We start from the raw sequence: 16,940 nt of genomic DNA, 5'->3' as shown, positions 1-16,940 counted from the left end.
TCTAACTGACATAATTAACCAAATAACAAACATACATACCTGTCTCATTTCGAACATAGACAGAGACAATCATACTACCTTTGTCTTACACTAGTACTAGCACCCAAAAGAAAAGGATGAGTATAGTTTTCCTGGTTCTTACTGGCTGACAAATTGGTTTGACCGACAATAGCTTTCCATATTACCATTTCCACATAAAAATTGTCAGTGTCCAACTGACATAATTAACGAAAGAACAAACGGCTTTTCATATTACCATTTAGACATAAAAATTGTAAAGTGTTCAAAATTTCGTGTGTAAATATGTTGAAGCACGTAAAATTTCTACGTCGGCTTACGCCTTATGTCACTCAACGGGCTACATTCCAAAATTTCGTAATGTCCGATTCTTTAGCGCAGTTGGACTCAGAATGCGAGAAGTGCTGTTACAACCCTAGAGTACCGCCTCGCAAGGTTTGTGGCTTTGGTTACATTGCAACTAGGTAATAGAGGTTACTCACATGTATGTAGATAACACGTTAATTGTTACGTGGACCCTGAACCAAACCAAATATCTGCGTAGTTCTTGAGCAGTTTTTAAAAGTAGGTAACCACTGGCGGGGTGACCATTAGAACTAGATTCCCATCGGTTTGCCTTACGAAGAAAGCCGGAAAACTTACCAAGAACAGCTTTTCTGTCTAGGTATAGGTAATATTTTGATGACTGTAGTTATAGGAATTTATTTTCACATTTCTGACACATTCCTTTCCTTTCCACCATAAGGCCTTTCTTCGCACCGGCACATTGCGCGGAGAGTAAGGCCCTGGGTCATTCTCAAAAAACAAGTCTTTGGTCTAATTGAACGAATGATGCTTTCATTCGAAACACACATACACAACAACATTAAAATAGGGGTTATTCGTGGATGGTCTAGAACGCAAAATGACATGGTCTAATAAAACATGGTCTTCCATTCCCAGAGTGACACGGGCCTACGTCACAATAACATTGCCACTTTATTTCAACATAACATGTTACATGGGTACATTATACCTATGATTAATAAGTTAAAATATTTCTTTACAATTTTATAATTTTCATTTATATGTATTTTAGCTTAAATTTTACAATAACACGTCATTTTTAATTACTCGTTAGCAATATCTTCCGATTCACGAAAGAAATTTCAGACTTTCGGGTAATTCTGTTTATACTACTGGCAACACAGGATAGCGCTGTGCACATTTGACAATTCGGATCTAGATAACTTCATGCCCTGACCGTCATCCTTGTCGAACGCGTGTTAATTGTTATTTCCTTCTCGCTCAGTGTCAGCAGTCGCAGTGTTTTCCAAACTTTTCACGTCGTAAGCTTGGTAATTAATGTGTAACTGTGAATTAGTTTTTTAAACGTTTGTCTTGTATAGATAAATAAAGTTTAATTTAATACATTAGATTTGTTTTATTTTACTATGTTTCTACATGAATAACTTAAAATTAATGCCGTTAAAATAATTTTCACCGTTGGTTAAAATTCTCCCACATTTCAAAGTTTGAGAACCTGTAAACAGCATGATGACGTAGGCGCGTGTCAGTTAGGTCATACGCGAATCTCGGAATGGAGTACCAGGCGGAGTATATTATTATACCATGGTGTAATATTTTGTCTATATCGCAATTAGTCTACATCGCAAACGGTCTAGAACGCAAAATGCCAACTTTTTATATCACCACATTTTACATAGGTAGGTTAGGTTCGTTAGGTATCTTCAAATGGCCGAAGGCCAAACAGCACAGAATAGGAGCCCCGCGGAAGCGGGGCTCCGTCGACATCGCTATAAAGTTAAGATAAAACGGAAAAAATAATGTGGGCATTTTGCGTTCTAGACCGTTTGCGATGTAGACTAATTGCGATATAGACAAAATATTATACTAGTCATTTTGCGTTCTAGACCATCCGCGAATAACCCTAAAATAGGCTTATATCTAGAGCCGCGTATCCATTAGAGGCAGCCTCGGGTCGAGCAGCCTCAACTTGAAGCAAACAGCCTCAGTTTGAGGCTGCTCGCTCTGAGGCAAAGGCTCGAGGCACGTTGTGATCAGCTCGAGGCGAATCGCCTCAGCTTGATCCGCAACGCAAGTTTAAAGCCAAAACGCGTCGATCGTCTCCATCAAATGCACGGCTCGGACTGAGGCTCCTTTGAGCACGGTAAAAAAACCGACAAAATATGGCTCGGCTCGCGGCCACGAATTTGCTTCGTGTCGCGGCGAGCCTCAAGTTGAGCAAGCGTCTCCACTTGCGCGGCCTCGGGGCGAGGCAGCCGCTCAACCTAGGGCTTCCAAATACCGGACTTCTCACAATACCGGTATTAATACCGAAACTGTCTTCACCAATACCGGGATCCCGGGATCCCGGTATTGAATATGAATCGCTTAAAAAAATATAGTTTTATTGAAAAAGGGGAATTCAAAAGGGTTACTGTAACACCAGATATGTCCTAAAAGCTTTTAGAGCAATAAACAATCAATGTCGTCATCTGTTTTTTATTTTATTTCACACTCCAGGTTGGCAATAATTTTATCCAACTGGTTGACTTCACCAGTCACTTTTTTAGTCCAACAACCCACCAGCCAACTTTTTTTCTAATTTCCGCCTAAATTAGTTTGCCATACTGCAGTTACTTGTTCCTTGCTCTTTTCTTTAAAATTATTGATAAAATTTTAAGAAATAACTATATTAGTCTCACTGTCAGGATTCATCCACCACCAACCACCAAATATTTATCTGACGTTCAGGCAACGATCTTATTTCAATAATAAAATAAGGCCTAGATGCAATTTAGATGCGTCTGACGTGTAGTAAGCTTCTTAATACAGCCGAATATGACCATTGTAATGGCTATAAATGGTTTATACTGCAAATTTTCCTTGTTTTTGAAAATACCGGGATCCCGGTATTGCATTTAAAAATACCGGTATTGAAAAATACGTTTAAAAAGACGGGATCCCGGTATTTCGGGATCCCGGGATCCCGGTATTGTAAGCCCTAGCTCGACCCGAGGCTGCCTCTAATGGATACGCGGCTTAGGATTTTCAGTGTACCCATTGTCACGTAAAACCATGAAGTTATATTGTTTAAACTGGAGCGAGTTGTCACTTTTTTTGCTATACTAATTTGAACCTTATCACCGAGACAGAATGTTGTTCTTACCAGACTAGAGAAAACGGTCCACATGAGATAGAAAAACCCGAGCCCTGTGTCTCACTCGCACATGTTGCCAATGTTAAAAAGATACCATTGTGGTAGAAATTATATCAATATACTACTGAAATTCATTACCTTCTTATACTATTTTAGTTTCCAATTACAGTTCTGATATCTTTTAAGTAATTTGTTAATTATTATGATGTTAATATTATTAACTGATTAAGCCAAGCATGTGCGCAACAAAAAAAAAACAGTAAATTGAATATGGTAGAAATTGTAGTAACTTTGAATATTAATTGGTATCCCCAACTTGATGACGATTAGGGTGACCATGATGTCGGTACGATTTGGATCGGTGTTACAAAATTGTTTTTTCATACTTAATGTAAAAATAACTTTACCTAAATAGTATACTAATAAATAAATAAAGATATACTTATTTCGGCATGTTTAATTATTCGGTTCACGTAATGAGAGCTACGTAATTGCCAAAAATTAAATCCGAAGTCCTTGGACATTACAGACTCATATTTATACATAATATTTAATTACTGGAACGTTAATTCTAACTATTTATATATATGTAATCGATTCTATATAGGTTGGGCCGACATTTCCGTCAGTATACAAAAGCGGCAAATTTGAAAATTTTCTTTCAATTACAGATCTACGATGACGCTTACGCTTAAAGAATAGCTAAAGTATGCAAAAGGGAAGTCATCACGTATATGAACACACCTTGAGTATGATATTGATAGTGATAGGTATTTTGTTAAATTATGAATTATGAAGAGCATAAATAGTGTAGAATGCCGGTTCACACAGTTAAATGTAAGTTTTTATTTCGTCGTGTGCTAATATTTTATCATTTTAGTAAATAATCAAGATAATTTCGTGTAAAAACATAAATTGTTACGCTACGCTAGGGCTTGACAAAATGACTAGTATCGATAACCAGTGGGCATAGTAATAATATAAATTTATTTGCGTTGCAAGTGTTGAAAGTAGGAATTAAATTCGCAACGAGTGGTGATAAATTAAAACACGACCGAAGGCAGCGTTTTTAATCGATACGATTTGCGAATTACCAAGCACAACTACAAAGTTTTACCCGGCCCTGGATATCTGTCTCGCTCTCTCTTATAGAATAGTCTTTGATAGAAATAAATAGAAACAGAAAATATTTATTTGGCGTACAAAAACATACCTACATTACGGTAAGTACAACATAAAGTTAACAATACAGTAAACATACACCAAATAGGATGCCGCTCAGCATAAGCAGTGTCTGTAAGACACTACGCTGGTTTTCACCCAATACGTACGATGGACGTACGGCGGACCACCTTCCTCACAATCAACCATGATCGCATTGATCGCGATCCAATACGCCCATCCCATCTGTAGGTAACAGCTTTTATAACGACTAAAAGCTTTATAACGACTAAATTAAGTAAAGTTGTGTGAAGCGTTTTACAGAAGAGAAAAAAAAAATATCCATATCTTTTCTGGGGCAATTATACTAGCATAGGGAAAATACAGTATGATTCTCTCTGATTATGCACGAATGAGAAAAGATCCTGGCCAAACTATACATTCCATCTTATGCTAATATCCCACATTCATATGACTTATGGTCACCCTAATTAGAAAGAGATGGAGGGCTCAGGTTTGACCTCTCATGTGGATACACACTTTTTGGCCAGTGTACACTATACTCTTTACGTCCGTGCGTAAAACAAACACAAAACAACACAACATAAAAACAGAATCTAACAGAATACAACAGAATGTGCAGTTGACATTGTAATTCATTTATAAAAAAAACTGAGACTTGTTTATTAATAAATACTAACACAATACACAAATAAATTTATAAACTCTAAAGCACAGAAGTCGGTACCTACAAATACAGGTGGGTGTAAGTAGCTACCTACCTACAACCACCTGTATTGGTCGGTACCGACTTCTGTGCTTTTAGAGTTTCTAATATATCGGTCGCGGTATGGGTCGCGGTCAAATCTACACTGAAACTGTACCTACCTACTCAAGGAACAAAACATCTCCACCTAGCCGACCTATACGCAGAATAAATAATAGTACTAGGTACAGAAGACTCACTCTCTATCAAAACGCGTCTGTTACGATCAGGACAGATATGGCCGCTAGGTGGCGACAGCGCCACGCGCGGCTTATGGCTAGCCACCAAAATTGGTGTGGAACGGATGTACTTGTAGCTACCTGTTGCAAAGCGACGAGATCGCAGAGTGAGCCACGCCTGCCTATATTACGCGGAAAATGTATATAAAGAGTCGTGGCAATTAGACGAGAATGACCTCCCTAAGTAAACTCAGTATTTTTCAGAACAATTTACGTTTTGGTTTAGTAATTTTCGATATGTCTATGTTCTAGGTAGCAATAATCGGGGCAGGCACCGACGTTGGTCAAATCGTGTCGTTGTTCCTCAAACAGCAGCGAGTGATCAAAACGTTGGCGCTGTACGAAAACGAGCCGGACCGGTCCGTGCTGGGCGTGGCCACGGACTTGGCGCACATCGACACCAGCCCCGAGATCGAAGCGTATCAGGGAAAGCAGTTTCTTAAGAATGCTTTACATGTAAGATGGTTTACGTTCACATTTTTTCAGGTACCATCGCCCAAACTGTTAACTGAGCGTTTTCCAAAAAAAGTGTACATTTCATTCATGTCTTCAAAATATTGACTTCTTGGGCTCATTTTACTGAGAATCATTTGTAAAATGTGTCCAAAGATTTCCTTTCCAGATCGTCACATTCTTGTATAATTTTTTTTTATTTGTATGAACGTGACGCACTGGAAAAAATATTTTTCATATAAAATTTTGGGACACATTTTTTCATGTATGAGGCGTGAATGTACAAATGATTCTGAGTAAAATGAGCCCAAGAAGTCAATATTTTGAAGACATGAATGAAATGTACACTTTTTTTGGAAAACGCTCAACTGTACATCGGTGGACCTTATGCCTTTTGTAATAAGGTCCACCGATGTACAGTTAGGGAGTGTTGCTGTTTGTTTGTTGCTCAAACGACAACCGTTGGTATTGAAGGAGGATTCGATGGGTTCGCCGAGAATTCTGAAGGAGACTCATCACAAAAAACACTTCTCGGTCTTAGGTAAGTAAGATTGGTAAGGAAATAAAGTTTAAAATCTCGAGCCATACGGTTGAAAACCATAATTTTCATACCTAGGTAGGACTGGTATCATAGGTAATATAAATAAAATAAAAAGTTATAGACTTACGACTTATTGTTATGCAGACTTCCCCCGAGGGGAGACTAGGCTTTTGGAATATTTAGAATTAGTCCCGTTTCCTCACGATCTTTTCCTACGCCGTTAAGCGACTGGTAAATACGATTGATACAATATCGTAAGTACGATTTGATATTATCGTACATAGTAGGTACGTCCCGAAAATCCGGGATGCAATCCTCATTGGTACGAGCAGGATCCACGTCCCGACTTGGCACTTTGACACCAATGAAAGGTAAAGTGAGTGGGAAATGCCTTGATATCAATGAATTAAACGTGAAACAGTCATCTATGTAAAAATATAATAATATATGTGTAAATTTTATAACACCTCGTTTACCTACCTTCCGGGCTGTTCGGTTGTGGAATGCTTTGCCAGTAGAATTAAGATTAGCTAAATCTCTCCCCATTTTCAAAAATCATCTGAAAGTATACTTTTTATCTCTGCCTTAAGTTGCCATTTTATATATGTATATATGTAAGTATAAATATATATTATGTATATTTATTTGGGTATTAGGTTTTGTTGTAATACTAATATAAGTAGTATGTAATATGTGTGTTTGTGTTTAATAGTCTCCATATTTTGCTCCGTGCACTACCTGTTGTGAAAGCGGTGGTGGCCGAGTGGATATGACGTCCGACTTTCAATCCGGAGGTCGCGGGTTTTAATCCTGGCTCGTGTCAATGACTTTTTCGGAACTTACGTACGAAATATCATTTGATATTTACCACTAGCTTTTCGGTGAAGGAAAACATCGTGAGGAAACCTGCATACATGCATCTGCGAAGAAATTCAAAGGTGTATGTGAAGTCCCCAATCCGCATTGGGCTAGCGTGGGGACTATAGCCCAAGCCCTCTCGCGCATCAGAGGAGGCCTGTGCCCAGCAGTGGGACGTATATAGGCTGAATTATTATATATTATTATTATATACTACCTGTTGACTTTTGTTTGAGTTCTACATTTCCTGCTACCCAAAGGTTGTCTGGAAGAGATCGCTTTTTAACGATACGACCACCTGTTGTTACCTGGTTGTATTTTTCCGTTAAAATTTCTTTGTAGTTTTACATGTAGGGTAGACCGAGGCGATTCGGATCACTGGGGAAATCGGATCAAAATAAGCATTTCTGTAAAATTTGAAAGATCGCGGTTAGTTACAGGCTGTAACTTACAGCCATTCAATCAGCGTCCCGCGTTCGCTCTGTTCCTAACGCATGTCGCCACAGTTACTGCCATTGGAAAAGACTCACGCGCAAGGACCGGAAAACCCCTCTTTACGCTTAATCCTATCAATTCGGTAACCCAATCGATTCGGTTACCTTATCATTCGGTAACCCTATCATACTGTTACCTGATTGTAATGGTAACCTTATTGAAACGGTAACCCTAACCTTTAACCGAGTTAATCTCAAAACCCCATCGCGATAGGGTTTTTGTTAAGGGTTTTTAACAGGTTTTCATTCAGTTATGGTAACCTTTATTATCGGTTGCTTACTGGTTTGCTACATTAATAGTACATTATTGTCGAGGCTCGGAAGTAGCTACTTGCAGGCTGAGGATTCGTTTTAAACGGACGACCTTGGGAGTCCGTTTAATTGAATCCGAAGCCAGCAAGTAGCCTTCCAGCCGAGTCATATATAGTGCTTTTCTCAAAAATGGTGCAAGAAATATAAATATCATAGAAATATTTTACAAAAGCAACGTTCTTACGTATATATTTTCACAGAAAAAAGTAGAAACAATTGAAAAAATTAGCTATGCCGCCTTTTTATTTTTTTAATAAAAAAATAGAAGTGTATTTTTCTGCCGAAAATACGCCAACCTATTTGAGACAGCTAAATAGTCGCGGTACTAATTATCTGTTTGGCTGTTTAATGGGCCTGTGCCTTCATTTGATATGGCCATTTTAACTTTTAAAAAGTTTGGAACTCGACAAATAATGGAATTTGTATGCAACATTGCAGTCCCAAAATCGAGACTGCAATGTTTTTAACTTTTTAATTTTTGACTGACCATAAACTACGCGCTTCGCGACCTATTTTTTAAACGGCAAAATCGACTTTGCCGTCCATTTTTGAGAAAAGTAGTTTTAGTGATGTGCCGTCAGAACTAAAAAAAAATACTAAAAAAATTGTTTATTTTATTTACTTTATTTATATTTTGTTGATTTTATTGACTTTATTTATTAAATTTATTTAATTTAATTTATTTATTGAATTTATTGAATTTATTAAATTTATTAAATTTATTTAATTTATTAAATTTATTAAATTTATTAAATTTATTAAATTTATTTAATTTATTTAATTTATTAAATTTATTTAATTTATTTCATTTATTTAATTTATCTAATTTATCTAATTTATTTAATTTATTTAATTTATTTAATTTATTTAATTTATTTAATTTATTTAATTTATTTAATTTATTTAATTTATTTAATTTATTTAATTTATTTAATTTATTTAATTTATTTAATTTATTTAATTTATTTAATTTATTTAATTTATTTAATTTATTTAATTTATTTAATTTATTTAATTTATTTAATTTATTTAATTTATTTAATTTATTTAATTTATTTAATTTATTTAATTTATTTAATTTATTTAATTTATTTAATTTATTTAATTTATTTAATTTATTTAATTTATTTAATTTATTTAATTTATTTAATTTATTTAATTTATTTAATTTATTTAATTTATTTAATTTATTTAATTTATTTAATTTATTTAATTTATTTAATTTATTTAATTTATTTAATTTATTTAATTTATTTATTTTATTTTATTTATTTAATTTATTTCATTTATTTCATTTAATTTATTTATTTTATTTATTTTAATTATTTTAGTTACAGGGACAGGAACCGGTTACCTTAACCGGGGTTTTTCATAGGGTTATTTTAGAGGTGTTTATAAAAACCCCTACCATAACGGTAAACGCTTAATAAGGTAACACTTTGATTCGGTAACCCTATCAGATCGAGTTAACCTCTGTTACCGGTAACCGAAATAAAAACCCAGTCTATTCAGTTACCTCATTATGAGGTTTTTGACCAGTTCAAACGATTGTAATCTTTACGCACACTTAAATTCAACTTATTATTGAATAACCGAGGTTGGCATGGGCGGTCTATGAAGCCTCCAGCACAAACAAGTTTTTTTGCCTTTCCTTTGTTTATCTTTATACCTTACCTGTGTGGTGTGTTCTTAGGGGCTGTCCATAAATTACGTCATCGATTTTTGACCATTTTTGACCCCCCCCCCCCTATAATCATCCAAAAATCATGCTTCAAATGACCCCATTTCCCCTACTTTATCCCCTACATTTACCCTACTTCATGCTACCGTCATCCGATGTCCAGACCCCCCCCCCCCCTAATTTGAAATGACGTAATTTATGAATAGCCCCTTATTATAAATATTATTATATTATAACTAAAATAAATAAATTAAATGAAATAAATTAAATAAATTAAATAAATTAAATAAATTAAATAAATTAAATAAATTAAATAAATTAAATAAATTAAATAAATTAAATAAATTAAATAAATTAAATAAATTAAATAAATTAAATAAATTAAATAAATTAAATAAATTAAATAAATTAAATAAATTAAATAAATTAAATAAATTAAATAAATTAAATAAATTAAATAAATTAAATAAATTAAATAAATTAAATAAATTAAATAAATTAAATAAATTAAATAAATTAAATAAATTTAATAAATTTAATAAATTTAATAAATTAAATAAATTAAATAAATTAAATAAATTAAATAAATTAAATAAATTAAATAAATTAAATAAATTAAATAAATTAAATAAATTAAATAAATTAAATAAATTAAATAAATTAAATAAATTAAATAAATTAAATAAATTAAATAAATTAAATAAATTAAATAAATTAAATAAATTAAATAAATTAAATAAATTAAATAAATTAAATAAATTTAATAAATTAAATAAATTTAATAAATTAAATAAATTTAATAAATTAAATAAATTAAATAAATTAAATAAATTAAATAAATTAAATAAATTAAATAAATTAAATAAATTAAATAAATTTAATAAATTTAATAAATTTAATAAATTAAATAAATTAAATAAATTAAATAAATTAAATAAATTAAATAAATTAAATAAATTAAATAAATTAAATAAATTAAATAAATTAAATAAATTAAATAAATTTAATAAATTTAATAAATTTAATAAATTTAATAAATTTAATAAATTTAATAAATTTAATAAATTTAATAAATATAATAAATTTAATAAATTTAATAAATTTAATAAATTTAATAAATTTAATAAATTTAATAAATTTAATAAATTTAATAAATTTAATAAATTTAATAAATTTAATAAATTCAATAAATTCAATAAATTCAATAAATTCAATAAATTCAATAAATTCAATAAATTCAATAAATTCAATAAATTCAATAAATTCAATAAATTCAATAAATTCAATAAATAAAGTCAATAAAATCAACAAAATATAAATAAAGTAAATAAAATAAACAATTTTTTTAGTATTTTTTTTTAGTTCTGACGGCACATCACTAAAACTACTTTTCTCAAAAATGGACGGCAAAGTCGATTTTGCCGTTTAAAAAATAGGTCGCGAAGCGCGTAGTTTATGGTCAGTCAAAAATTAAAAAGTTAAAAACATTGCAGTCTCGATTTTGGGACTGCAATGTTGCATACAAATTCCATTATTTGTCGAGTTCCAAACTTTTTAAAAGTTGAAATGGCCATATCAAATGAAGGCACAGGCCCATTAAACAGCCAAACAGATGATTAGTACCGCGACTATTTAGCTGTCTCAAATAGGTTGGCGTATTTTCGGCAGAAAAATACACTTCTATTTTTTATTAAAAAAATAAAAAGGCGGCATAGCTCATTTTTTCAATTGTTTCTACTTTTTTCTGTGAAAATTTATACGTAAGAACGTTGCTTTTGTAAAATATTTGTATGATATTTATATTTCTTGCACCATTTTTGAGAAAAGCACTATATATGACTCGGCTGGAAGGCTACTTGATGGCTTCGGATTCAATTAAACGGACTCCCAAGGTCGTCCGTTTAAAACGAATCCTCAGCCTGCAAGTAGCTACTTCCGAGCCTCGACAATAATGTACTATTAATGTAGCAAACCAGTAAGCAACCGATAATAAAGGTTACCATAACTGAATGAAAACCTGTTAAAAACCCTTAACAAAAACCCTATCGCGATGGGGTTTTGAGATTAACTCGGTTAAAGGTTAGGGTTACCGTTTCAATAAGGTTACCATTACAATCAGGTAACAGTATGATAGGGTTACCGAATGATAAGGTAACCGAATCGATTGGGTTACCGAATTGATAGGATTAAGCGTAAAGAGGGGTTTTCCGGTCCTTGGTAAGGTATAACGATAAACAAAGGAAAGGCAAAAAAACTTGTTTGTGCTGGAGGCTTCATAGACCGCCCATGCCAACCTCGGTTATTCAATAATAAGTTGAATTTAAGTGTGCGTAAAGATTACAATCGTTTGAACTGGTCAAAAACCTCATAATGAGGTAACTGAATAGACTGGGTTTTTATTTCGATTACCGGTAACAGAGGTTAACTCGATCTGATAGGGTTACCGAATCAAAGTGTTACCTTATTAAGCGGTTACCGTTATGGTAGGGGTTTTTATAAACACCTCTAAAATAACCCTATGAAAAACCCCGGTTAAGGTAACCGGTTCCTGTCCCTGCTCACGCGTCGGTCACGGCGACACTTCCCGATGAATCGCTCGTACAGGTCATGGTATAATAATATACTCCGCCTGGTACTCCATTCCCGTCTTTTCTAGGTCACCTAACTGACACGGGCCTACGTCATCATGCGACAGCACTATATGATAATATGCGATAGCGCTATATATAGCGGCCATGTTGTTGTGACGTAGGCCCGTGTCACTCTGGGAATGGAAGACCATGTTTTATTAGACTATGGTACAGGTGTATTGTGATTTTACCGCCGATGTAAAAAATGTGCAAATACAGTCCGTGATAAAAGTAAACGCAAAAGGATAAAGGTTTGTAATTGTTGTTACTTATTGTTAATGGCGCATAGTGTTTCCTGATTTGATTTTGGTTTTATTGTATTTAAAAGTATATTTCCGTTACGCGAAAGTAATTCAAACATATGATATGGGGTTATTCGGATCATCTGATTGGGGGCGATTAGGATTACATTATAAAACAAGGTTTTTGGACGTTTTTTTTTTGACTTATTTTATGTTCGCATGTTTTAGATGGTGCGGACGTATAAAAAGAAGAGGTATCAGGGGGAATGGTCGGGAGAAAATATGACTACAGCTGCTAATAAGGTTTTAACGAAACCGCTGTCCCTACGTAGAGTCTTTTGTTACCAATAACTAATTTTCTCATATGGGGTGAATCGGATATGTGTGATTTTTCATGTTTTGGTTTGCAAAAGTTTACAGTTTTTGTTTATTTTCATTTAAGTTATTCGATTTTGTTGCTAAATGGCCATTAGCATGTTTTGGATTTATTGTTAAAATATATAGTAGCATATAGGAATGATATTTCATATTATGTTGCGCTTTCTGTAGGTGGCGTGATAAAAAATTTAACTAGAAAGGAGGAATAAAAATAATGCTCAAATGCAACATTAAAGATACCAATGATAGTTGATCTCAATTATTTGACCTTTGTGATTCTTAATCATATGATTAACATTGTTAACCATTATTAATTAAGATTTTATGACAGAGTTTTTTTGATCCGTTTTACCCCTTAAAATGGGGCGAATCGGATTAATTAAGAGGTTTTGTATTTTATTTAAGTTTTCATAAATCATATTTAAGTTTTATTTTATGTCTAAACCTTGGATTCTGTTCATTAGTAAATAATTTATCCAACTGAATATTAATAAAAACAGTATCACCTTAAAAATTGTATTTATTGACCGTCAAACAAAAAATGACCCGATTCGCCTCGGTCTACCCTATGTAAAATGTATAATTATTGGTGCAATAAAGAATATTTACTTACTTATTACTATGTTTTTCGTAAACGCTCTCGTCGATCTTTCGTTGAAAAGTTCAAAAGCATTTTATCCACAAGAGTGGCAAAGTAATTTGATGCAAATTTTGACTTGTTTCCTCATGTTATTTAGTTGATTTTTAATGATAAATATTTAAGAGCGTTCATTTGGATTTGAATTTAATGTTTTATAGTTAGTGTTTTCCTCGCGTTGGTGTGATGAAAAATGTTCCGTTTCACTCGGTAGCAAAGTTTATTTAACCCTAATGCCTTAAGACCCTCGCGACGTTCAAGATTCCACTATTCGAACCACTTGCTGCACTCGTGGTTCAATTTTGGAATCTTTCACTTGCTCGGGTATTAATAATAGCACGACTCCTGCACGAGGAGTTAAACAATAACTTTGCCCCCTTGTAAACCAAATACCTAACTATCATCTCAGGATGCAGACGTAGTGCTGATCTGTGGCGGCTGCTACGAGCTGCCCCCTTGCTGCTGCGAGCTGGACCGCGAGCTGTTCTTGAAGAACATGCGGTTCGTGCGCACCACCGCCATCGCCGTCTCACAGTTCTGCCCGTACGCCATCCTCGCCGTGCAGACGCCCCCGGTCGACTGCAACTACGCTCTGTGCGCGCATGTTAGTTCATTTGTGACACACTTATATTAATCAGCTTGACCACTTCTGAAGAGGGGGCGCAAAGCCAGGAAATAAGAAGGAAACAAAAATAAAATATGCTCAATATGTTCAGCGATGTACCTACGCAGTAACATGAGGAGTATGATAATTAAAATTTAACTTATTTATTCCGAAGAACGTTCGTTGCACAGTCAACACTCCTATAAACACCAACTTTAAAAAATGACAAGGTAGATAATGTACCGCACTTTTCAGAAACCTGTCCTTCTGTTATAGACATTGAAGGTTCTTGGCACGTACAACCCGCGCCGAGTACTGGGTGTGAACTCTATAAACGCCATGCGCGCCAACCAGCTGTACGCCTCCATGATGGGCGACGACCCCTCCAAGTCCAGCGTGGCGGTGGTCGGCGGCTGCGGCCGTTGCACGCGCGTGCCGGTATTTTCCACCGCTAAGCCTAACCCCTTCGACTGCAACGTACCCAAGGTAGGTAATTCGGGCTTTATTATATGACTTGAAAAACCATACACTATAGTGATATACGTATAATTCGCGCACCGAGGGTTCCTTACAAACTTTCAATTATCTCATGCAATTATAAAATTTTTATAACACGGATGGTATTTTATTTTACATTTTCTTTAATATTTTTCTTTTTGTACAGCAAAGAAATTAATACCTAATTGTTTTGTATTGTACTTACAGGCTAAGCTCTTTCAAATTATACCCTGCTTGAACTATCAAGTAATTAAATTTTGAAATTTTGCTTCGAAAATAATGGTTTTTGATGTAGAAAACGTTGAACTGCCTGAGCCGACTAGTGCGCGATGCCGACGACATTATCTGCAGGGTGAAGAGCAACAACGAGCAGGGGCATCTTTCTATCGGCTTCTCTACAGGAAGATTCGTGTTGAACATTATGAAAGGTTTTATTATTTTTTTAATCTTAGCTTTCATCTCTTACTTCAATCACCAAAAGAAAAGAAAAAAAATCAAATCGATTACCTATATCATTTAATCGATTATTACCACTAGTTCGTCTTCTACATTGTGCTTATCGATAACTTCAGACTCCAAATCTAGGCGAATTGTTTTCATACATAGACATATTAGAACATTTTTATTCAACATCACATGGAATGGCAGAGTTAACAGATAGTGTAACACAAGTTTTACAGATAAACCTTAAATTTAGACTTAAAAAACTAAGAAATTGATTCGCACATCTAAGGGAGAAATATCCATGAGTGTTAAAATAGGAGCTTGCCTCAGCTTAATGTTGCAGTCTCAGGTTGCAGTGTACCGTATTTACTACAACGCCGGTTTTCAGGCAGACCTTTGATTTATTATCCCTGTACTTGCTGCTGCAGTCTTAAAGTTAAAGTAAGGAGTTTTATTATGTAGGTAGGTACCTATCAGTGGCGGCGCGTCCACAAAAGCCGATTCTCCCCGGCTTGCCTGTTTTTGGAAATTTGGAAGTTGTAAAGGAAATATGTAAGCAAAATTAGCCCCGGCTTGCCTATGGATATTTTTGACGCGCCGCCACTGGTACCTATACTTATGACAGGAAACACATTGGTTTAAATCTGGCGAATTCTCGTTGCAAATTGATGTATTCACCATACATTTTCTCATACTTTGGTAGGAATGTTCGAGACACCCACAACACTCGACAGTGCGCTGGTGGAGCAGAGTGACCCGGAAAAGTGCTACGGAATGCCCGTCTGTGCTACCCCCGTCACGGTGGGTCGGTTCGGCGTCGAGCAGTATACTATCCCCGAGCTAAGCGAAGACGAGCAGCAGCTGCTTACAGAGGCTAAGTTAGTAAATTAAATATCTTTCTTTTCCTGCCCTGGAATTTACTTCCGCAAATGCTTCGGCTGTGGAGTGAACTCCATACCGAATTTTACCAGAGAGGCACTTGTGCTTGGTTGCCACCTTCATCATGTAAAAACAAGAAAAACCTTCTTATACTTTAATAGCCTTTAATCCAACCTCAGGAAAAAAGCAATTTATCCAGACTTACGAGTATAGCTGGATAAGTACGGAAACGACACTGCTGTATTTTTCGTACAGTTGAGAGCTTAGTAGTTTCTACTTTGTTTAGGTGCCTTGCTGTATGCTACACCTACAATTCTTTACAGGTGTGACTTAGAAGATATGTTAAACCTCGGGCGATGCTACGCTACTGGTGAAGAGTACACTTTGCACCCTTGCAGATACTACTACTACGATCCGCGTGATTGTTGCGGGCCTCCGTGTCCACAAGTCAAAAGTTCATAAAAAAACTAAATTAGACGATTAATGAGGGACTTAAAGGGGGACTTTTTTCTGGGTTTCGTTTTGAGGTAACCATCAGTTCAATAGAATCTAGCGCCCAGATCTTGTAGATAGATCTATCCGTATAATTATTTGTGTGTTAGTTAGTTATATATATGTCTGTTATTGGGTAATTTATTGGTACTGTCACTGACGACACTGACTCATATATAAAAACCCTTTATTCTGGTTTAGTGTATACCGAATATAGCGTATATTTTATAGCCGAAATTTTCTGGTAAAACATAAACTTGGTATTAAAGTTCTTGTGCGATTTCTAAGATCAAGTTCGCCATAGCATTACTATGGCTATAATATAAACTTTAAAAAATGTCCTATTTTTATTTTTAAACTCTACCTCTGTTTTGTAAAGTTTTTGTTGTTTAGGTGCGGCACGTGTAGTGTACGGCAGGGATGCACGTGCTAGCAACGGCTCGTTTGTTG

The 16,940-nt window shown here is 34.4% G+C and overlaps 1 protein-coding gene across 2 annotated transcripts; it reads left to right on the top strand.

Annotated features, from left to right (window-relative positions):
- Positions 1–248: 248 nt before the first annotated feature.
- Positions 249–16,713, top strand: LOC134802032 (uncharacterized). Of its 2 annotated transcripts, none has more exons than XM_063774733.1 (7): positions 249–453; positions 5,600–5,803; positions 13,983–14,177; positions 14,454–14,663; positions 14,971–15,103; positions 15,823–15,997; positions 16,322–16,713. In XM_063774733.1, exons 1-7 carry the CDS (start codon positions 304–306, stop codon positions 16,458–16,460), a joined length of 1,206 nt encoding a protein of 401 aa, XP_063630803.1. In that variant the 5' UTR covers positions 249–303; the 3' UTR covers positions 16,461–16,713. The 2 variants fall into 2 exon arrangements, with proteins under 2 accessions (XP_063630803.1, XP_063630735.1); XM_063774665.1 differs by having other exon boundaries at positions 249–457; positions 5,604–5,803; positions 16,322–16,712.
- The last annotated feature ends 227 nt before the right edge of the window (positions 16,714–16,940 follow it).

Source organism: Cydia splendana, chromosome 1, assembly GCF_910591565.1.
Source record: "Cydia splendana chromosome 1, ilCydSple1.2, whole genome shotgun sequence".
NCBI classification, from domain to species: domain Eukaryota; kingdom Metazoa; phylum Arthropoda; class Insecta; order Lepidoptera; family Tortricidae; genus Cydia; species Cydia splendana.
This window is presented reverse-complemented; position numbering and strand designations above follow the sequence as displayed.

Coding starts and splice junctions, on each gene's coding strand:
- LOC134802032 (XM_063774733.1), top strand. CDS start 304: ATGTTGAAGCACGTAAAATTTCTACGTCGGCTTACGCCTTATGTCACT. Junction 5,804..13,982: donor TTCTTAAGAATGCTTTACAT/GTAAGATGGTTT, acceptor CTATCATCTCAG/GATGCAGACGTAGTGCTGAT. Junction 15,998..16,321: donor CAGCTGCTTACAGAGGCTAA/GTTAGTAAATTA, acceptor AATTCTTTACAG/GTGTGACTTAGAAGATATGT.